At 37.1% G+C, this 24,634-nt stretch overlaps 1 protein-coding gene across 1 annotated transcript in view; it reads right to left on the bottom strand.

Moving 5' to 3' along the window:
- The window catches only part of NCAPD3 (non-SMC condensin II complex subunit D3), a 66,733-nt gene that overhangs the window by 26,611 nt on the left and 15,488 nt on the right, over nucleotides 1-24,634 (bottom strand). The window contains exons 8-19 of the mRNA XM_086678632.1: nucleotides 23,795-23,928; nucleotides 22,316-22,388; nucleotides 20,925-21,050; nucleotides 20,541-20,793; nucleotides 18,705-18,761; nucleotides 18,102-18,191; nucleotides 12,357-12,430; nucleotides 11,428-11,562; nucleotides 9,895-10,115; nucleotides 2,404-2,595; nucleotides 1,984-2,081; nucleotides 1,774-1,889 (exon numbers count right to left, since the gene is read on the bottom strand). Coding sequence (XP_086534758.1) covers nucleotides 1,774-1,889; nucleotides 1,984-2,081; nucleotides 2,404-2,595; nucleotides 9,895-10,115; nucleotides 11,428-11,562; nucleotides 12,357-12,430; nucleotides 18,102-18,191; nucleotides 18,705-18,761; nucleotides 20,541-20,793; nucleotides 20,925-21,050; nucleotides 22,316-22,388; nucleotides 23,795-23,928 — 1,569 coding nt within the window. The remainder of the gene's footprint in view (nucleotides 1-1,773; nucleotides 1,890-1,983; nucleotides 2,082-2,403; nucleotides 2,596-9,894; nucleotides 10,116-11,427; nucleotides 11,563-12,356; nucleotides 12,431-18,101; nucleotides 18,192-18,704; nucleotides 18,762-20,540; nucleotides 20,794-20,924; nucleotides 21,051-22,315; nucleotides 22,389-23,794; nucleotides 23,929-24,634) is intronic.

Raw genomic sequence — 24,634 nt, 5'->3', positions numbered from 1 at the left:
CAAGGGAAGCGGTATTGCCAAAGCTACAATTGTGGCCTTTTTTCTAACATAGTAATAATCTCTCTCCAGTTCTCAATTTTTAATTTTTTTAAATGTTTATTTATTTTTGAGAGAGAGAGAAAGACAGAGCACAAGTCAGGGAGGGGAAGAGAGAGGGGAAGACACAGAATCCAAAGCAGGCTCCAGGCTCTGAGCGGTCAGCAGAGCCCAACGCGGGCCTTGAACTCACAAACCTTGAGGTCATGACCTGAGCCAAAGTCGGACACCTAACCAACTAAGCCACCCAGGCACCCCTCTAGTTCTCAATTTTTAAATGTTAAGATAACTCTGTCTTCCTCACAGACTCTAACAATGATGTAACTAATGACTATGGGCCATTAGTGAGTAAGCCAGTGGCTTCTGGCCCTGACTCCCCCCAAGTACTATAGATCACTCTTCCTCTAGCCAGTGCTGGTAAAGAAAAGACTGGGAAGACAATCAGAGGCCTTAGTTCTAGGCATGGCTCTGCCATTAATCAGATGTGTGCCACTGAGAAATGTGGGATGACTGTTCATAATCTGCCATATAAATTTCTCCCCAGTTTTCCTATATCATTCTTTCTTTGTGACCACCTTTTTGCTTTGTTTTGACCTGTTTTCTGCTATTCAAATATGCTCCCTACTTAGGTAATGCTCCTTATTTAAAAGTTTTTCTTGGATCAAGAGATAAACGGCTAGAAAAATCAAACAAAACAAGCATCCCTTTCATCAGATGAGCCAAAAGGTACATGCCAGGAAAACACCAGACACCATTTACGTGGAAAGAGCTGGGCATTTTTAGGTAAGTACATTTTAACCTGTTTTAAGTCCTAAGCAAAAAAAAGTTATAATATACTTTCTTATTATATCTGTTCCTACAAATAGAAGATGTAACTTATCAAGGAAGGACTCTCTTTAAGGAACTTATATAAGAAAAGGAAGCAAAGGAATGTAGCTGGGTAGCTCAGATGAAGCAAAGGTATTTTTATTCTGGGAACCTTAAATATATTCCAGCGATTATTTAAATTAACCTTTGACTTCTAAAATCATCATTTATCACCCGAGCCCTAAAATTTTTCATTATGATTAGCTTTGTCTAGGAGTATATTTCATGATAAAAACAGAATACATGGCAGTAAAATAATTTATTATTAAAACTGATATGGATACCTTTTTAGGGAGTCAAAGTAATGCTCTCACACAAAACCCTGGTTTGGATTTGTGTGTATGCATCTGTAGAGAACATCAGTTGTAGGCTCCGATAAAGCAAGAGGCGTTCTAGTAACAGGACAGGTATTTTCCAGGAGAATGACCTATCAAATGATCAGAAATCTTCTGATCTGGAGGGAACGCCCTGCCTAGGTGGAGAATCATTGGTTAAGCTTCTTGGATGAGGTAGAAGTGAAGGAGGAGGAGATACAAAGCTATCGTAAGCATCCAGGCTACAACTTGTTAAAAAATAACTACGCAGTTTTCATTAGAAAATATATGCCCAGAAGGCATGCCTTCCTAGAAGGCACTTGTACCCAGAACCAAGGTGGTGACTTCCTGAGGGAACCGTGTGTCATGAGTAGCCAAGATCTTCTCAGAGAATGTCAACGGCTTTTCACATAAATGTTTCCTTGTAGTATCAGCTGCTGGGGACTACCCATTTCTTATAGGTTCTCCACCGAGATCACTCCTCAAACTTCACAACAGAGTAACATGTCCAAGTACAGATAAACAACAAACATATCCAGGAGAATTTCTAGTGTACCTGTTCCTCCATTGGTGTCTCTGCAGATGCTCTACAGAGTCTTTGCAAAGTATCAACAGCTGAGCTGATCAACTCTAGAGACCACTGGAATCCATTCAGCTTACACTTGACCACATCTAAAAAGAAATTAAAACCCTCAAAATTTAACTGCTTAAAATACATTTAAAGTGAGAGGCAAAGCTTTTTCAAGATTCCCCAATACACACTCACCAGTCACCTTGTCCCGCGTGCTCTTAGGAAGATGCTTTGCGATATGCCCAATAACACATAAAATATGTCCTAAGGTGTTTGGATTGGGATTCTGTTGACTAGGAAAAGGGCATAAGGAATATCAACATACAAAAAAACACTGCCACCAACAAAATACTCTCTGGATTGTTAACACTGGAGGAATGTAAGGAAGCATGGTTTAGGAGTCAAGTTGTAGGAGCATTAAGGCACTTAATTTACTTGGACAAAGGGTAAAACTGAAAGCTTAAAACTGATTCTTATTTTTCATGTTTGTTTTTATGCCAGAATTTAAAGACCTGCGTATACAAACAGTTAGGAAACGCCCACTTCCTTAAGGCATGAGCTTTGTTTCCAAGAATCTTTAGTGTCTATCAACAACTATGTTACAAGCATGCAAACCTGCTGATTTTCTCCCAGGACTCTATTATTTTGGTATAGTCCAGCTTGGGTGATGAGCAAGCAATCTTGGAAAGCAGCATCCAGGCTGGTGCAGAATGTTCTGTGCCAGTGTAGGATATCACATTGTTTATAAAACTGGATGAGAATTTCTCTTTCTTGGACCAGATATGAAAAGCCTTATTTAAATAGCGGCTGGAAAAAAGATGGGAAAGCAGAATTGTAACTGTAAATATACAAAACTGTTCAGAACAGCCATCAGTGAAAGGTTATCAACTTCTGCTGCTCCAGGACTCCCCTGGCACATGGAAGTCAATGCAGAAGTTCCTGGCTAGTGACATATTTGATAACAAATCAGATATCTTTAAAATTTTTATTACACAGAATAAGATACATTTATTTCTCCCCTTCTAAAGTATTTCTTTTTAAAGCAAAGAATAAAATTTCGTAATTCACTTGAGACCCTTCTTATCCTCATTCCCTCCCAAATTTCTATACAAACATTAAGGAATAGGTTACCAATAACAAATACATCCACAGTTTATAGGGTTTTAGTGACAAAAAAAAAATGTAGACACTGTTGTTTTTTGAATGGAAGGAATGGATAGAAATGGCACCCTAGCATTTAAATATGGTGATATTAAACAAGCTAAACTTTGCCATGACCCACCAATACCATTCAGAAATACATATTTCAAACACTTTAAAAGTAAAACAAACAAACAAAAATACTTCTGGTATATTAAAGTGCTTGTGTTATGTCACTTGTTGTTTTAAGTAATTTATTTGACTTCCTCCCACAGCACTGGATGAGAAAACATTACCCATGGCACAAATGCAGTGTTATGTATCTAAGTAAAGTGAAAAATACACTTCTTTCCACAATTAATTTTCCTTAGACTGCTAGGAACACACATGTGATCACACATGCGCACGCGCACACACGCTCACACACACCCCAAGACTTTCTCATTAAATGAAAAAAAGAAAAAAAGGAATTCTAAAAGCATCAGAAGGCAACTGTAACAAAATAAACACATCTATATACAATAAGCATGCCCATATAAATTGTTTTAATAAATTATCTATTGTTAAAAAATCTGTCTATAAACATCTAGAGTTTTACTGCAGGTAACTCATAACTCATATACGATTATGGTCCAAAAACAACACATGGAATCAGTAAATATTTTAAAATTTATTAAAAAGAATCACACAAAATATTAAGTAATGTTTACTATAAGACATGAATAGAATGGGGAAAAATTCTCTAACTTCCAGTTGAAACCTCAAATTTGGCTCTTAGGACAACTCACACCTTTCCACATGAGTTGAACAGTTTCCAAAGCCCCCCTCATTTAGCTTACCCTTCAATTAGCCCCGTTGTTGATCATAAGCCACTCCCTACCAAGTCAGAATGTTTTCAATAGAGAGCAACCTGTGTCTTTTGTACAGCACCACTGACCTCTATCCTAGTATCAAAATCAATCCACTATCTTTAGTCTCCATTTTCCATCACCTCTACTAGACATTATTGACCATTCTCTCTGCCCTTGTACTCTGGTCTACTTATTGGATCTCTGTTCTTTTCCTTTTTTCAAATCAGTCTTATGGCTGATTTTGAAAAGTTCTATTCTTAGTCCTCTTCTCTTATCTACAACTGAACGCTGGGTGATCTCATCCATTACCAAAAGCTCTCCACTCAGACATGTCAAAGCATTGCAAGCACACATTTAAATTGGGCTCCATCTCCTGCCTCTGCTTTCCATACCTCAGTCAACAGTAATCCCATTGACCAGTTATTTTGGATAGCCTCATGGAGCCTTCAGGCCTCTAAACCTTTGCATTGTTATTTTCTGTCTGGAAACTCTATTATGGCTGCCTGGTTAATTTCTATTTATTCCACTTCTGGGAATAATTCACCTCTTGCCACCATTAATAGCTAAAACAAGGAAAAAGATTAACAAACAAAAACAAAGACAAAAAAACTACCAAACTGCTCTATGCCCTCCCTCTTTCCTCCTAAAAGTCTACCAAAACTGTGAATTTATTTTGTTTCTTTCCACTAGACTGTGAGCAACCTGAGTAGAGGAAGTACACTGATCTCTTTCAACCCTCAAATCAAACCTTTACCACCTCTGTACTTCCCCTTGTTAAACATTTTTAAATATACCCCATTCTCTTCATGCCCACTGCCTTATCCTTGATGCAGGCCCTCATCACCTTTAACTTAAATCACTTCAGTGGTAGCCTGTTTTCTTAGATTCTAGTCAGCTCCTGGTCACCCAACATAAGCACCTTTGCTACCCTTCCTGTGAAACTGAATAGAGGAAACCTCATTGGCAGTGGAGCTGGGAGGCCAGCATGGCGAGCTCTCATGCCTACCACTGGTCATCAACTGCAAACCCAACAGGAAGGGATAGGACTCCCATACCCAAGAGGAACAAACAAGCTGCCCTTTACTACTCCAGCAAGAGGAAGGATTTCTTCTTGCCCAGCAACAGCCCAGCCAATGAGAGTCTGTCACAACTCTGCCATTGAGAAACCATCGCCACCTTGAACTCTCTTTCTTTCAATGGACTTTTCTTCAAAGCAGCCCCTCCCAACTTTCTCTTTTTTAAGAACAGTTCTTTCCTTTGATTTCCAGATTTTCTTGTGGTTTGTCACAGTGTGCTTGTTTCCAATTGCAATTCTGTGCTACTTCCATATAAACCCATTTTGCTGGTAAAATAACTGGGTGTTTTATTTTCAAGATTTGCACTTCCTAAAACATAAAACCCTGTATTACCCATCCACTTCATATTCACCAGCAGCCTCCCCCTGCCCACTCTGTTTTCTCTAAAGTCAAACTTCTCAGAATGCTATGTTACAACTCTGCAGTATCTGGGCTCTGCTTAACTTCTCCAGTTTCATTTTATATCCAGGCAGCCCCATTTCCCCAGCAGTGAAATCCTCTGGCTCCTGAACAGTGAACACTGTTTATGCTTCTATGGCTTTGCACCAGCTGTTTCTTTTACATGGACATACCCTTTTGCCCCCTTATGAAACTTCAAGATTCAAATTCAAAATTCATCTGTTCTGTGAAGTCTCTTTTCCTGAACATTCGCTGATGTTTCTAGTTACTTTCTGTTTATCAAAGAACAAGTCACAAATTTTGTTTACAAATGTTTATAGAACTCTATTCTGCTAGCCCTCACATTTCTTTTTTTTAAATTTTTTTTTTTTCAACGTTTATTTATTTTTGGGACAGAGAGAGACAGAGCATGAACGGGGGAGGGGCAGAGAGAGAGGGAGACACAGAATCGGAAACAGGCTCCAGGCTCTGAGCCATCAGCCCAGAGCCTGACGCGGGGCTCGAACCCACGGACCGCGAGATCGTGACCTGGCTGAAGTCGGACGCTTAACCGACTGCGCCACCCAGGCGCCCCTAGCCCTCACATTTCTTAATACTCCTTTTTGAAAAATTCATTCCCAAGTTCAGTGGCTCTCATACTTTTTCATTTATGGGTGCTTTTTTTTTCTTTTTCTGGGCACTTTTGAACTCAAAACCTACAGACCACCTTGAAGAGCTTTGGTTTTGTGGGCCATCATATCTATCAATATTTGTTGTGCCAAAATTAAAACTGAGAAATTTAAAAATATTTATCTATTAATCTAAAAATAATAATAAGCCAATTACATGTTAACATAGATGCACTGCTTTACAAAAAAAAGTTAACAATCTTTCTCAAAACAAAATAAACTTGGTGAAAAGAGTGTCATTGCTCTATACTTTCGTAAATCTATTTAAAGTCTGGCTTAAATAGAAGACAGGTGGATTACTGTAACTGCTTCTGCATTCAATTTGCTTCAATATCATCATACGGTTCTGGAAAACTGTACTGTACTTCTGTGAAAGAATAAAAGTGAAAAATGGCATATATCACCTTAATATTATGATCAAAACAGTCTGAGCTCATGAATCCATCCATTACACTTTGAGAATTTGTACCATAGCTCATTTTCTATAATGGCTATTCCAAAACTTCTTTGCACTTAAGACCCTAATTCTATACTCTCCTTCCTAACTTTGGGCAAATATTTTTTTTTCCTTGTGTTAAAATAGATAATAGAGTTTTTACCATTTTAACCATTTTCAGGTGTACAGTTCAGTGGTGTTAAGCACATTCACACTGTTGTGCAATTATCCATCTCCAGAACTCTGTTATCACCTCATACTGAAACTCTGTACCCATTTAACAGTAATTCCCCATTGCCTTCTCCACAGCCCCTGATAAGCACCTTTCTACTTTTTGTCTTTAAGCATTTGACTATTCTATATATCTCAAATAAGTGGAATCATCATTAATTGTCCTTTTGTATTAGGCCCATTTCACTCAGCATGTTTTAAAGGTTCATCCAGAGTGTAGCATGCATCAGCATTGTTACTTTTTTAGGCTGAAAAATATCCTGTTGTATGCATATACCACATTTTGTTTGTCCTTTCACTCATCCATGGACAGCTGGGGTATTTCCACCTTTCTGGCTACTGTGTACAATGCTCTGACACTGCTGTACTGAGTAAATATTCTATCACTGTACTGAGAAGAGAAGGCGAGGAAGCTCTAGCGTTCATATGATTTCCTCCTTTGTACTTTTCTTCTTGTATTTTTTTTTCAATGTTTATTTTTGAGAGAGGGACAGAGTGCAAGCGGGGGAGGGGCAGAGAGAGGGACACAGAATCTGAAGCAGGCTCCAGGCTCCCAGCTGTCAGCTCAGAGCCCGATGTGGGGCTCTGACTCACAAACTGTGGGATCATGACCTGAGCTGAGTCGGACACTCAACTGACTGAGCCACCCAGGTGCTCCCCTTCCTGTATTTTTTTGTTTCCTTTTATTTCTGAAGTTCTCTCCTTCTACCTTATAAAGTGAGTCCTTTCATATAATATTGTTCTTTTTCAGAAACTCCACTAAGTATTCCTTTCATTCATCCTCAGTATTTTCTATCTCCCCCTTTCCTTCTGACTTCAAATATATATAAGCACATTCCCTTATGTGAAAATAAAAAACAAGGCCTGTGAAGGAAACTATGGCACATCTTAATTGCAGGTAAGCTAAAGACCTAAACATAAAAGGAAGAAAGAAAAAAACAAACAAACTTCTAGATTATATGGGAGAATATATGACCCTGAGGTAGGAAAAGAACTTCTCTAAAAAATATATTAACCATAAGGAAAACCACTGACAAAATGAACTCATCAAAAGATACCATCAGGAGAGTAAAAAGGCAAATCATGAGGTAGAAAAGGACATTTGCAATACATATAACAATGGCTTGTCTACAGAATATGTAGTGAACACTTTCAGATGAACAAGCAAAAGAGTGACAGTCTAAAAGGAAGGCCAGTGGGGCACCTGGGTGGCTCAGTCAGTTAAGCGTCTGACTTCAGCTCAGGTCATGATCTCACAGTCCGTGAGTTCGAGCCCCATGTCAGGCTCTGTGCTGCCAGCTCAGAGCCTGGAGCCTGCTTCTGATTCTGTGTCTCCCTCTCTCTCTGCCCCTCCCCTGCTCATGCTCTGTCTCAAAAATAAATAAAAACATTAAAAAAATAAAAATAAAAAAATAAAAGGAAGGCTAGAGACCTGAGTAGGTAATTCATAAATGTGAACATTATAAATCCCACACCTACTAGAATGCAGTGTAAATTGGTATGAACCCTCTGGAAAACTTCCTCGCAGTATCCATTAGAGGTGCCTAAAAATGTACTTAACAACACTGTTCCTGGGTATATACCCAACAGAAATGCAGGTACCTGTGTATCAACAGATGTGTACAGGAATATCCATAGCAGCATTATATATAATATTTTAAAAATTGAAACAACTCAATTATCTATCAACAGAATGGATAATTATGTTTTATTCATAAAATCATACACACACACACACAACTGCAATGAAAGTGAATATGCTATAGCTACACACGATAACGTGAATGAGCCTTCTATTGCTTTGAGTATTAGGAGTCAGATACACAAAGAATATATACCACATAATTCCATTTATATAAAGTTGTAGAACATAGGAAACTAATCACAGCAGTGGTTACCTTTGACAAGGGAAGGACAGTGATGGGAAGGAGTGTGAGGGTATTACTTGGGCTTAGCAATGTTCTATTTCTTGACCTGGGAGGTAGTTACATGGGTATATTTTCTTTTTTATACTTACTGACCTATGTACTGACCTACTATACTTTTCTATGCATGTTATATTCCAGTATAAAAGTTTTATAAAAATAAATGAAATAAACCTCCCAACAGCATCTCATGAGCTATATATATAGTAGGCCTCTCCTGCTTTTTTGTGAAGAATGGCTACTACTTTTTATGCTGAATTTTAATATGTTGGGGTTGCTTACTGAGATGTCCCTAAGAAAATCAAAAAAGTAAGTGATTCTATTGCTAGCTAAATTCTCCTCTCTTCTAAGAATTTCAGCCAAGCATATAGCTGGTACTGAGAAAATATTTAATGAATGAATATGCTTTCAGTCATAGTGTTTTAATACAAAAAGGGACCTGAAGAGATCATGTAATCCAACTGGCTGCTCTTACAAATGCGAAAACCAACGTTCAGAGAGATTAGGTGATTTTTGCCAGGACCACAGAACAGTATTGTATGATCAAAAAAATCTATTATGTTTCTATTGTATGATATTCCTCCATAACTACATGTAAATAAATAGGAAAGTGTTTCCTACATGATAAAAAAAAGGAAAAAAATAGTCAAACTGATTGTAAGATTACTGCAATATAGATTAAAATACACCGTTATAGGTGCTAACTCCTCATTACAGTGTTCACTGTATAGTGTACACTTGGCAAATGTTATCTAACGGGAAAGAATACTGCAGTGGTATTAAGTCAACTAATCCAATAAAATGTCAGAAGTTTAATTTCTAAGAACTAAGAAGTCATCTTTCATAAAAACTAGTATTATGGAAAGTTAAAATTAATACATCATATCCATCAGTGCTTTCTGCTATATATTAAGACATCAATTAAAACTAAAATCACTCAGAGAAAAGCAAAGGAGGAGATCAAAGTCTTCACAGAAAATTGTCCTCATGAAAATGCTAGATTTGAATTGGGTCAAAAAAAAAAAAAAAGACCAAAATTGAGTCTTCACATATATTAAGTAATTTGGAAAGCTGATTTGCCAAGATCAATACAGAAATATTTTTAAAAAAATGTTTATTTTTTTGAGAGAGGGTCAGAGAGCGTGCACATGTGCAAGAGGAGGAAGGGCAGACAGAGGGAGAGAATCCTAAGCAGGCTCTGCACTGTCAGCACAGAATCCTATGCAGGGCTCAATCCCATGACCATGAGATCATGACCTGAGCCAAAATTAAGAGTCATATACTAAACTCACTGAGCCACCCAGGTACCCCTAATACAGAAATTTTAATAACAACTTTTATGGCTTTCTATAAGGAAAACAAATCACACAATTAACATACCTCAGTTCCTGGTTTTCTGTACTAAGGAGAGTAAGAAGTGCCCAAGCCAGTACCTGGCTGTTGTCTCCAGTATGGAATTTATTATAATGCTTAATGTTCTGCAACAGGAGCTGGTCAAGGCATTCCAGAGCCTTTTCCTGCACAGTGCTCTCACAGTCCATCACAGCTGGAATGATCCCTGTTAGCCAGGCTTTCTGTATCTGGACACATCCAGGCTGGGCCTTAGGAATTAAACATCATGAAATCATAAAGAAGTCTGATGCTAGCAGAAGTCTAAACATGTATCAGTGAGGCTGTGGTCAATGTTTTGAGACTTGTGTGTGGTCACACACACAAGTACAAATAAACAAGTGAAAAAAAAAATCAACACTTGAAATATATATTAAAACAAAGTTCAATCTCCAGTTACTGTATATCAGTGAATACTGAAATTTTAAACTTAGACAGTCATTACTGTATTATTACAGTAAATCAGCACTTTTTGGTAATTAAATTATTTTTATTAATATTTATTTATTTTTGAGAGAGACAGAGTGAGTGAGCAAGAGCCAGGGAGGGGCAGAGAGGAAAGGAGACACAGAATCCGAAGCAGGCTCCAGGCTCCGAGCTGTTATCACAGAGCCGGACGCAGGGCTCAAACTCATTAACGGTGAGACCATGACCCGAGCCAAAGTCAGACGCTGAACCAACTGAGCCACCCAGGTGCCCTGATAATTTAAGATCAAGAGCAAATAAAAAATATTTATCCCAAAGAGAAATTAAAATAGATGCTGACAGAGGAAGTCAAAGTATGCACTGTTTAATGCTTTCTATCACAAAATAAAGAAATAAACAGGCTTTAAAAATTCTTCAAAAGCTCATTATTTGGCAGACGTAAATTATATATTGGATTAGTGGATCTGCTATTTTGACAGTATCATCTAATAGGTTTTAATGTTCAAAAATTAATCTAGGCCTCTGGCCTAACCAAATCTATTTTACCACTCATATTTCTATGTGAGATTTAAGCTGAAGTCAAGAAAAGGCTAATCACTAGCATTCTCTAGCATGAGTCCATAATTATATCAACATGAGACATAATCATATGTAATTGAAACATACCTCTTCTCTTCCACTGTATAGTCCTTCAGTAGACCTGGTAGAATTTCCAATAGTCAATTTAATATTTTGCAAGAGGCAATTATTAGGCTGAATTATTTATTTATTTACTTATTTATTTACTTATTTATTTAGTGTGTGTGTGTGTGTGTGAGAGAGAGAGAGAGAGAGAGAGAGAGAGAGAGAGAGAGAGAAAGAGAGAAAGTTATACATGTGTGAGAAGGAGGAGGGGTGAACAGGGGGCAGTGTAGAGGGAGAGGGAGAGAGAAACTTAAGCAAGCTCCACTGGGCATGGAGTCTAGACACAGGGCTCGAACTCATGACCCTGAGATCATGACCTGAGCCAAAATCAAGAATCGGGCACTTAACCAACTGAGCCCCCCAGGCACCCTGTATGCTGAATTATTTTTAATGTAAAAACACACTGTCTCTCACCATGAGAAGTTCAGTAAGAGACTGTAAGGCCTGCTTTCGGACAGACACTGCAGGGTCCCGACACTGGTCCTGCAGAAGCAATAGCTCTTCTTTCATACCCAAGATGTCACAGTGTTTCAAAATACTCACTAATACCTAGAAGAAGCATATGTAACATGAATTATGTATAGAAAAAAGACTTATGTATAGAAAAAAGACACACTGTAGACAAAAATAAGACTTAAGTCTGTGGTTCTTAACATTTCTGAGGTACAGATCCATCCCTCCACCCAGTAACATCCCACCTTTTCAGAATCTGATGAAAGCTCAGGCCTCTCTCTGGAGAAAGTCTGACATACATTTATATAAACAAGTATTTACAAACCATTTTGGGGCTTACATGCACCCTATTAAAATTCATTCATGGTCCCCAGATTAAGAATCCCTATTCTAAAATGAGAAATTAAGAATATAAATATGTAATTCTTTTAAAAATTTTTGTATTAAAAAAAATGTTTTAATGTTTATTTTTGAGAGAGAGAGAGAGAGAGAGAGACAGAGCACAAGTGTGGAAGGGCCATAGAGAGAGAGGGAAACACAGAAACCGAAACAGGCTCCAGGCTCTGACCTGTCAGCACAGAGCCTGTCCCAGGGCCTGAACTCACAAACCGCAAGATCACGACCTGAACTAGTCGGATGCTTAACCAACTGAGCCATCCAGGTGCCCCAAAATATGCAATTCTTAAAGTCAACAACCCAGCAGGAATTTTAAAAACAGATAAACCTTTTAGTTCATCTCTGTAATTTATACATACAATGGGATCAAAATGAACAAATGTTAGGTGAAAAACAAGTTAAATAATGAGCATGGCAAAATTTTTATGAAATATTTCCAGATTTTTAGTGCTTGAAAAAAGAGCACATTCAAGAATACCTAGAAAAACTCACACCTGGAGTGCAGACTTCCGGACATTGGTCTTCTCATCCCTGATTCTCTTTTTCAGCATTCCCATGACACATCTCACTGTTGAGGAAATGCCAAAGAATCATTATACAGTCTGAGAAAAACTATATTTATAGCATCTAACATCTCACCACACAGTTCTGAGAAAATACTCTAAAAAACTGACTAATTAGCTTGTTTTAAATCCTGAGAAATCTGAGTATGAAATAATGTAGAAAAAAAAAAGAAAAGTCAAATAATTAGGTATTCAATAATGCAATAGGGCACAGTATTATAATTTTAAAAGGGCACAAATTCTGAAATATTAAAAATTCAGTTTTAAATCCTGGCTCTTACATCTAAAATTCTGAATGAATTATTTGGCTCTTCTATTTTATTTAGCTACAAAAAAGGAATATCCAAATCATAATTTTTTTTTTTAAGACTAAAGATAAATAGCAGCTTTAAAACTTTTTTTTTTAATCTTTATTTATTTTTGAGAGAGAAACTGTGAGCAGAGAGGAACAGAGAGAAAGGGAGACACAGAATCCGAAGCAGTCTCCAGGCTCTGAGCTGTCAGCACAGAGACCAACACGGGGCTCAAACTCACGAACTGTGAGATCATGACATACATGAGCCCAAGTCGGACGCTCAACCAACTGAGCCACCCAGGTGCCCCTAAAACTTTTTGACCACAGGCCCCTTTACACTACTAAAAAATCACTGAAGACTTCTAAGGGCTTTTTTGGTAAAAATCTCCAGTAAAGAGATTTAATAGTTCATTTTAAAAAAGGAAGATATGCCACTATGCACAGTATATTTTTAAATAAAAAATAACTATATTTCCCCTCCAAAAAAAATTTAGTGAAAATAATAGCACTGTTTTACATCTTTGCAAACTCTTTAATGTCTGGCTAAATAAAAAACATCTAGATTCTCATCTCTACTTCAAAATCATAATGCTGAAGAGTACAAGTCTTGATATTATTATGAAAAAAAATATTAACTTCAAGGACCTGCTAAAGGATATTATGCTATTATTATGAAAACAATATTAATTTGAAGGATTGGCTGAGAGAAGCTAAGGGATCCCAAACTACTTGGAGAGCCGCTGATGTATAAGGAAGTATGTTACAAAACGAAATAATGGGAAATAGAAAACGCCAATGAAATCAAAAGTAGGTTCCTTGAAAAAGATAAACAAAATCAACAAACTTTTAGCTAGACTAATTAAGAAAAAAAATAGAAGATTCAAATTGCTAAAATCAGGAAAGAATGAGGAAACATTACTGCTGCCATTACAGAAATAAAAAGGATTTGCAAAGAAATACTATGAAAAATTTTGTTATATTAAGTAATCTGGATGAAATGAACAAATTTCTACAAAGATAAAAACTATGGACATTGACTCAAGAAGAAATAGTCTGAATATACCCATAACAAGTAAAGAGATTGAATTGGAAATCGAAAACCTTCTCACACATGTACAGAAGTCCAGGACCAGATGGCTTTACTGGAGAATTCTACCAAATGTTAAAACAAATATGAGCACCAATTCTTCATAAACACTTAAAAAAACGGTAGAAAACACTTCCTACCTCATTCTATTAAGCCGGTATTACCCTGAGAGCAAAACCAGATAAATACATGTCAAGAAAAGTAAATGATAGACCAAAATCTCCTGCAAATACACACATGATATCTTCAACAAAATATCAACAAATCAAATCTAGCAAGATGCAAAAAGGATTATATACCATGCTTGGGATTTATACCAGGAATGAAATCTTGGCTCAACATATGAAAATCAATGTAATAAAAAACCACAGCAATATAATAAAGGACAAAGACCGCATGATTTTCTCCACAGATGAGGAAAATGCATTTGTAAAACCCAACACCATTCCATAATAAAAACACTCAACAAACTCAGAAGAGAAGGAAACTCTGTCACACTGATAAAAGCCATTCTGAAAAAAACTCACAGCTAACATCACACTCAATGGTGGAAGACTGAAAGCTAAGTACAGAAGAAAGACGAGGATGTCTGCTCTCCCCAATTCTTTTCAACATTGTACAGAGGTCCTTGCCAGGGAAAGTAGGCAAGGAAAAGACAGAAAAGACATCCAGATGGAAAAGAAAGAAAAAAAACTCTGTTCACAGATGGCATGAGCTTATATACAGAAAATCCTAAGGAATCCACACACACACAATTAGAGCTAGTAACAGATTTAGCAAGGTTGCAAGACACGAGATCAAATCATCAAACATCAGTTGTAAAAACTAGCAATGAACAATTAGAAAATGAAACTAAGAAACCAATGTAACTTATTATAACATCAAAAAGAATAAAATTTTAGGAACACGCTTAAAGAGCAAGAATTGTACAATGAAAACTGAAAAACATCAGTGAAACAAATTAAAGAAAATCTAAATATAGAGAAAGGCATCCCATGTTCATGGACAAAAGGGCTTAATATTGTTAAGATGGCAATACTCCCCAAAGTGATCTACAGATCAATCCTTACCAAAATCCAAGCTGTTTTTTTTTTCCCTTTCAGAAACTGACAGGTGATCCTAAAATTCATATGGAAATATAAGAAAAACAGAATAGCCAAGTCAATCTAGAAAAACAAGAACAAGAATGCAGAGCCTACACTTCCTGATTTCAAAATTAGTATAAAGTACCAGTAATCAACACAGTGCGGTACTGCCATAAAGAAAGACAATGGAATGTCAGTGGAAGAGAACTTAAAGTACATAAGCTCATGTGTCTATGGTCAACTGATTTTTGACAAGGGTGACAAGAGCATTCAAAGGAGAAAAAAGTCTTTTAAACAAATGGTGCTACATCAAACTGGATATTCACATGCAAAAGATGGACCCCCACATCCCATTATATGCAAAATTTAACTAAAAATTGATCAAAGAGCAAAACATAACAGCTAAAATTACCAAACTCTGAAAACATAAATGTAAATCTTTGTGATAAATTAGGCAGTGATTTCTTAGCTATGACACCAAAAGCACAAACCAGAAAAAAAAAAAAAAAATTGGATAGCTAGATTTCATGAAGGCTAAAATGTTTCATGCCTCAAAGAACACTATCAAGAAAGTGAAAATTTAACCCTCAGAATGAGAAAAAAAAGATATTTGCAAATCATATATCTAATAAGGAATTTGGACCCAAAATATATAAAGAACCCTTTCAACTCAAAAATATAGACAAATAATCCATTTTAAAAAATGGGCAAAGAACTTCTCCAAACAAGACATATAAATGGTCAATAAACACATGAAAATTTGCTTAACATCATGAGTCATTAGGAAAATGTAAATCAAAACCACAGTGAGAGACATACTTCACATCCACTAGGATGGCTACAATAAATAGACATGACAAGTGCTGGTAAGGATGTGGAGAAATAAGATTTATTACACATGCTAGTGGGATTGAAACATGATGTGACCACTCCGGAAAACAGTTTGGCAGTTCCTCAAAATGATAAAGGTAGAGTTAGCACATGACCCAGCAGCAGTTCCACTCCTAGGTACACACCCAAAAGGAATGAATATTTACATACAAAACTTGCACAGGAATGTTGATAGCACCATCATTCATAATCGCCAAAAGATGGAAACAACCCAAGTCCATCAACTGATAAACGAACCTTGAAAATGTTCTGCTAAGAAGACATCCACAAAAAAAAAAAACATATTGTATGCTTCCATTTATGGAATGTCAAAAACAGGCAAATTGATAGAGACAGAAAGCTAATTCGTGATTGGCAAAGGCTGGAGGAGGGGGAGAATGGGGAGTAAATGCTAATGAGTACAGGGTTTCTTTTTGGCAAAGGAAATATTCTGAAAATTGATCAATTTTGTGAATACACTAAAAACCATTAAATCATAAACTTTATTTAAATGGTGTTTATGGTATGTGAATTACATCTCAAAAACAAAACAAAAGACCCACCACAAAGAAAGCACTTAGCACTTAAGACTGGAGTCAACACATTCAATATTTTTCCAGAATACTTTTTTTTATATTTTAGAAACTCGGATAATATATAAATTGAATTACTGCTCATAATTTGAATAACACATGCTAATATCTAGCCATATAAATCCAATTCCATGCTAATCTTTCAGGCCAAAATAAATAATTATCCTCATGATACTTTACAGATTGACGTCAGTACTTATCTCACACCTTACTATTGTATATATATATAAAAATATATAAAATCTGTATACATGTATATTTATTATTCCCATTGCTCCCCAACAGATAGAACTATGTTTTATTTATTTTTTTTTTAATTTTTTTTTCAACGTTTATTTATTTTTGGGACAGAGAGAGACAGAGCATGAACGGGGGAGGGGCAGAGAGAGAGGGAGACACAGAATCGGAAACAGGCTCCAGGCTCTGAGCCATCAGCCCAGAGCCCGATGCGGGGCTCGAACTCACGGACCGCGAGATCGTGACCTGGCTGAAGTCGGACGCTTAACCGACTGCGCCACCCAGGCGCCCCGAACTATGTTTTATTAAAGTCAATATCTACAATGCCTAGCACAGATTAGAAGGGACCAAATAAATGTTAACAGAATAAATTAATCTAATTATATAATTAAACCTCTATACACGTTTTCTCACTTATCTATCTTGAAAAACCACTTCTCTTAACATTATTTTCATAGACTGACAACACCCCTCTGTGAAAGGTGGAGAAAGTGTCAGATTCAGAAAGTGACAATTAGGGTGCTTTGCTGACTTCCATGTCTTAGTCAAGCAGCTATTTAGCAACAGAATTGATACAAGAACTCAGACTGCCTCTCCTTTCTAGTGTGTTCCCCACTATTTCATGCTATGTCATTTCACAGATGAATAAGGAGCCCAGAGAAGTAAAGTGACTTTCTCAAGACCACACAGCTAGACAGAAACAGAATCTAGGAGTAGGCTCCAGGTCTACCTACTATCTAGTCCATATTTGTTTTTTTCCCTCCTGAATCACATTAACACTTAAGCTATCCAGATTACTCGGGGTTCAGTAAGTCAATGAAGGAGATCAGGCATCCCTCGTATTCAGAATCCTGTGCTGGAGTCCATGGGAGAGAGGACCCCCACAACCATTCCATGTAGTAAATTTGGTTCATACTATTAATGAAGAGAAATTATAATCTAAATTCTGAATTGTCATTTTCAGTGGGAGCTTGGATTTACAGTTCCCTATCATATATTAAAGGTGAACTCTGGGTTGCCTTAATCAGAGTCAAGATGACATAGTGAAAAAAGTACAAGAAATTAAAAACAGGAACAAGACTGGGTAGAATAATATTCTTCATCTTTTCCCTTTTTTTTGTGATGACTTTTCTACAAACACAAATTTAATCTGTGCTGTGCTTTCTCTAGTAGCTGGTCCCTTTTTGGTCAGCAATCCCAAGAGTTCACAATTGTCTTTAATAAATAAAATATTTGCTAATATTCTCTTAAGTATTACAGAAATACTGAGGTTCAGTACGTCCTAAGTGGAACATAGCTTGTTCTTTACCTTAAGATGAAACAGAATGCAAGGATATCAATTAAAGATATAATAAAATAAAAATTATTCCATTCTTAAGAAGAAAGAAAGATGTCCCAATTCTTCAGGATAAATTAGAAAAAAATTCTAAGTTTTTTAGACTCTACTTACAGTTGTTGAAATCCAACAGTTATCATTCATTCATCTGACAGTGATAAAATCTGACATACCCCCAGATCCATCAGTTTCACCACTGTTGTCTATACTGATCACTCCTGAGCCTCCAGAAGGGTTAAGTGTTTGCCTCTGATAGGGAAAAGCTTAAAAATAATAAATTTTAAAAAAGGCTCAGTCATTGAGGTAAGAAATTGTTATACCTCTTAATAATATAAGCCTGACATATTACACATTTAAATTACATATTACTGAAATGAATTTCGATTTCCTTGAAAAAGAAAAAAAGTTCAATATTAAAATAGGTAAATATGGAGACAGAAAAAAGCATGTCAAATACCCAGCAAGTCCTTTATTTTTTTTTTTTTTTTTTAAATTTTTTTTTTTTTTTTTCAACGTTTATTTATTTTTGGGACAGAGAGAGACAAAGCATGAACGGGGGAGGAGCAGAGAGAGAGGGAGACACAGAATCGGAAACAGGCTCCAGGCTCCGAGCCATCAGCCCAGAGCCTGACGCGGGGCTCGAACTCACGGACCGCGAGATCGTGACCTGGCTGAAGTCGGACGCTTAACCGACTGCGCCACCCAGGCGCCCCCCCAGCAAGTCCTTTAAATAAAAAGACAATTATTCAATATTGGAAAATATATTGACCCATTACCTGCTGAATTTCTCAGTAAGGTACCAGGGTGGCTGTCTGCTCTTGAAACTGCAGGACCTAAAAATAAGCAGACACATAAGAGGGAAAAATGGCATAGTATCATAATCCCCAAGTAAATATTCAAAGTAATCAAAATCAAGATAATTAGGCCTAAACACAAGACAGATTCCAAACTGCTGACAAGTAATAATGTTCTCCTCTGTATGCATTTGAAATGGATACTAGGCACAATACAGCCATTACCCAACAATGCAAAGTAGTGTATAGGCAGCCAACAATCTCACCTCTAAAACATGAATATCTAAAATACTTTAAAAGACCTCTCAAATGTATCAGGCTTGTCTACAGGCATACATTGTTTTATCACACTTCCCTTTATTGTGCTTCACAGAAACTACACTTAAATTGAGAGTCTGTGGTAACCATACATCATACAAGTCTATGGGTGCCATTTTTCCAACAGTATTTGCTTACTTTGTGTCTGTGCCATGTTTTGGTAATTCTCACAATATTTAAAACTTTTTCATATTTATGGTGATCTGTGATTAGTGATCTTCGACTTTACTATTATAATTGTTTTCAGGTACCATGAACCATACCCATACAACACAGCAAACTTAATACATGGTGTATGTGTTCTGACTGCAGATGTGAAAATATCAAGAGAAACAGAATCAGAAGTGGAGCTCAAAGATGTGACTGTGTTGCTGCCATCTCATGATAAAACTTGGAACAGATGAACAGCTCCTTCCTACAGACAAGCAAAGAAAGAGGTTTCTTGAGATGGGATCTACTCCTGGTGAAAGAGCTTTGACAACAAAGGATTTAGAATATCACATAAACTTAGTAGGTAAAGCAGCAGCAGGGTTTGAGAGGATGGACTCCAATTTTGGAAGAAGTTCTACTGTGGCTAAAAGCACTACATGCTACAGACAAATCATTTGCGAAGAGTCAATTGATGAGGCAAACTTCACTGTCTTACTTTATTTTTTTTTAATTTTTTTTTTCAACGTTTATTTATTTTTGGGACAGAGAGAGACAGAGCATGAACGGGCGAGGGGCAGAGAGAGAGGGAGACACAGAATCGGAAACAGGCTCCAGGCTCTGAGCCATCAGCCCAGAGCCCGACGCAGAGCTCGAACTCATGGACCGTGAGATCGTGACCTGGTTGAAGTCGGACGCTTAACCGACTGCGCCACCCAGGCGCCCCATTCACTGTCTTACTTTAAAAAATTGCCAAAGCCAGCCACCCTTCAGCAACCACCAACACAGAGGCAAGACCCTCCACCAGCAAAGAGATTACAACTTGTTAAAAGCTCACATGATGGTTAGCATTTTTAGCAATAAAGGTTTTTTAGGTTTTTTTAGATTTTATTTTTAAGTAATCTCTCCACCCAATGTGGGGCTCGAACTTACAATCCCAAGATCAAGAGTCACGTGCTCTAGCAACTGAGCCAGCCAGGTGCCCTAACAATAAAGTACTTTTAAATTATGGTATGTACTTTTTTAAGGCATAATGCTAGTACCACTTAATAGACAACAGTGTAGTGTAAACATAGCTTTTGTATGCACTGGGAAACCAAAAAATTCATTTGACTTGCTTTATTGCAATGTACACTTCATTGTGGGTGGCCTGAAACCAAACTCAGAGTATCTCCAAGGTATGACTATGTTTAAAAAGTTATTCACATAAAATATATTGATACAGGTTTATGAGGTTAATAGTATATCATATTGTATCTATTACTTTTGCAACAACAAAGAATGATTCCCTTACAGTCCAGTTTCTCCACAAGCACAAGACAGGCTCCCTGTCACAACTGTCACCACACTTACTGTTAATCAGAAATTCCAGGATGCTCTCTGATGCAGTGGTAACAGACACCTCCAGGCAGTGTGCAAAACTGGACAGTGCCTTGCTGCGGACAGTTGGTGCTTTGTCTACACAACGGTCAAATATAATTTCCTGCACCAAGAACTTATGCTTTATGATCTTCTGATGCTCCAAGGAGAGAGTGTTATCTACCGCTCTTTCAGGCAGTTCCAACAGAGCTAAGACAACATCCAGAGTAAAAACCCTGTGTGGGATCTGATAAAACAAAATCATAAAAATCTCCATCAGACAGGAATAAATACCAAAGGATTCCTTGCATATTCAGATCTGGCTGTCAGGAGGTTGTTGAGTCAGGAACCAAGATTTTATGCAGACGTATCTCCTACCTTGGAACTTCGTGAATATCTGTAAAGCCAAGCAATGAATGTAGCATATTCCCTACTGGGAAGTTTGCTGAGCAGCTGGACCAGGGACTGGGCTGCATAGGTCCGGTACTCTGATTTGTCAATCACCTGAAACATAAACAGTGAGAGGCCATTCAGCCAATATCTACCGGTAGAACAACTGAGACACATGTTGTGACATAAGTGGAAAATTAGTGAATGTAACTATTTGGTGAATCTTTAAATGTTATAGGAATTACTAACAAATTTTAGGTTTTGGACACCTTTGAAAACTAACCTATAGGAAATTGATGAGCCCTCTCCTCAGGAATGCAAATTTAGCACATAATTTCAGAGAGTTTATGGACCTCCTACAATGTACTGGGTTCAAGGTAAGAATCCTCTGTCTAAACTGCTATAGAAATTTAAGGGATAATCATAAAAATTTGAACATTGGATATTTGATGATATTAAGAAATTATTATATATTTTCTTTGGTGTGTGGTGTATTTTGTGGTTATGTTTTTAAAGAGTTCTTACCCTTTAGAGACACATAGGAAATATTTAAGTTATCAATGGTTATGATAGAATTTGCTTCAAAAAAAACCCCCTAGAGTTCATACGTTTTGGGGAAGTTATACCTTATAGGTGTATTAATGCCATAAAATTGTTGAATATGGGTACACATCACTCTATTCTATTTATATGTCTGAAATTTTCCAAAATAAAAAGGGTTTTTCACCCAAAATAGAATACTCTGTCGTGGTAACATGTAGTGAAAATATTAAATAAAACTACTCTCAGTAACGATAACAGACTCTTCTCCAAAACAAATATATACACAAACACATGGGGCACCTGGGTGGCTCAGTTGGTTAAATGTCTGACTCTTGGTTTCAGCTCAGGTCATGATCTCACAGTTTGTGGGTTCGAGCCCCGCATTAGGCTCTGCACTGACACCATGGAGCCCGCTTGGGATTCTCTCTCTCTCTCTCTCTCTCTCTCTCTGCCCTTCCTTTGCTTGCTTGTGTGCTCTCTCAAAATAAATAAATAAACTTAAAAAAACTTATTAAAAAAACAAACAAAAAAACCAAACACAGATATTTACCTTCACACATATATTTTTATCATTATTATTATTTTTGGAGAAATCTTTTTTAAAAATATTTATTTATTTATATTTGAGAGAGAGTGCATGCAGGGGAGTGGCAGAGAAGGAGAGAGAATCTCAAGCAGGCTCCGTGCCATCAGCACAGGGCCTGACGCAAGACTCAAACTCACAAACTGTGAGATCATGACCTGAGCAAAAATCAATTGTTGGATACTTAACCAACTGAGCCACCCAGATGCCCTTTCGTTATTATTATTACTAATACTATTAAAACAAATGGTACCTTGGCACAGATGTGCTGGAGTAAGATACGAAGGACTGGGAATATATTCTCCTTTAGTTCATCCACAAGTGAGCTATTAAAAAATAAATAAATAAAAACCACATTGTTTACAATACACCTATGACTACATAAAATAGCAATTTTTCTTGACTCTGTTCTCAAATACCATGACCCCTATATCTTAGAAAGCCTGAATACTGAAAATATTTACCCTGTATTGCAAACAGTGCCTCAGTGAATAAAGAATACAGAGTGTCACAGCAGAAAACCATTCACCACGTCCCATGTATTGTTTTAGAGAGCTGGTGCCAAGCAGACAACTACAGTCAGAGAGCAGCAAATTTGTAATTTTTGAATGACTCTTTTGACTATTTATTGAATTTCACATTAATACTGAAATACAGTATATCCTTTCAGGGTAAATAATAGATTAAGACACAGCACCACCGTGTGGTAGTTCGGTGAAATGCTACATTTCATTGGATTTGTAACAGTACCTGCCAAACTTTAACCCAAGATTACATAATGCCCAGATGTGACCCATCTTTATGCTAAGTTTATCTGTACCACTGGATGTATACTACTGAACTTGGAGACATTATAAACTGTTAATGGAAGAACCAAAAGTATCTTATGTACTTAATGTTTAAAAAATCTGTAGTCAAAATAAAATAAAAATACACCTAGCAAGAGATAGTTGCACAATGATCACGTGACAGTCTATACTTGGATTCCACCAACCACACCCCGTATCTCCAACAACACTGCATTCCTTGAATACCGGCAGGCATATACACACTCTCATATACTTACCACTTCATTCCACTCCCTCCACATTGCATGCCAAATATTCAATGAAGGAGGGAAAGAAAAGCCAATGACATAGCAAATATGTTTTCCCCAATAAAGCTGAGACACAGAAGTTTTTAGGTGAAGCTAAGTGATTCATGAGAGAAAACTGCTCTATCAATTATTACTAGAGAAGTAAAAATCAACTTAATTCTTCCCTTTAGGAAGTACTGCCTGTAGGGGGAGGGGGGATGGAAAAGTGAGAAGAAACAAGAAAAAGTGCAAAGGAACAAAAAGAAAGAGACACAGAGAAGACAGAAATAGAAAAGGGAAAAACAAGACAGACCTGTAAGAGAGGCAAACACCGAGGCAATGATAAAACATAAAAGAAATAACTGTCATTGCTCAGTGCCTGGCCTTACAGGCTGGTGGGAATCAAGCTGGAGGCTGGTGCTAGCCCATGAATTAGATTCTGTATCCCTCAACAAAGCCCCAGTGCAAAGGCTACCAACAGTGACCTAGACCACATGAACCACAGGAGCTCTGAGGTACTTTACTTTGATCCCAAAACCACAACAGGACAGAAATCTGTTAGTTTCCATAGGTGTCAGTAACCTCGGTAATACAGGGCCCAGAAGACTTAAGGGAGAGTGATAAAGAGAGTAAAATGCCAAGCTGTGTGTGCTTCACCTGATGAACTGCACTGCCTGGTTTCTACTGTTGATCACTGGTGATGTAACAGTAAGGGGAGCACGATGGGCTCCTTCGCCTGCTTCTACCATTAATATCACATTTAGCATTTGATGGAAAACACAACCTATAACCTGGAAGAGAAGAAAATTCTATTTAAGGCATGATTGAGAATTCAAGAGCCTCAAAGATAGACATGCAGACCACAGTAAACCATTCCAAGAAGATAAGTCAAATTAACACAGCTTTTGGGTGACCACTGGAAATGTTTCTTGGACAATTACCAAGTATTCAATCAACACATGATGAAAACAGTATGAAAACACTGCTTATAGATAATGACAGGAATATCATTTAGTTTCTCTCCTCACCCTCTCAAACTGCAGCCCTGAAATTAGGGCAAATAGAGAATTAATTGTCACTTCTAAACGGCAAAAAAATGCTACTGATAATCTCTCACAGAATCTCTTACAGAAACAAGAATACTTTACACTTGAATTTTCCTGAAGTTTACACTGCACCTTCCAACATTTCTCATATAATTTACTCACCTAACCAATTCATTCATTCTGTAAATAAAACATGTACTGAAAACCAAATATGTGGCAGGCATTGTGTTAAGTTCATATGTATTACTAGATTTTACTATATTTGATCTTAAACCTCACAAAAACTGCAGGAGGTAAGCAAGGCATTCCTACTTCATATGTATTATTATTTCCACTTTACACCTAATAAAAGAGATTCCAAAGGTGAACTGCCCAAAGTCAAGTGATTAAAAGTCTGGCTGAACCCGACACTGTCTAACATCAAGTCAATACTTTCACAATTAAAAAAATC

The sequence above is a fragment of the Puma concolor genome, chromosome D1, assembly GCF_028749965.1.
Source record: "Puma concolor isolate L17-30 chromosome D1, mPumCon1.1.hap2, whole genome shotgun sequence".
NCBI lineage: Eukaryota > Metazoa > Chordata > Mammalia > Carnivora > Felidae > Puma > Puma concolor.
Note: the sequence above shows the minus strand (reverse complement) of the source record. Positions and strands in the feature narration are given on the sequence as shown.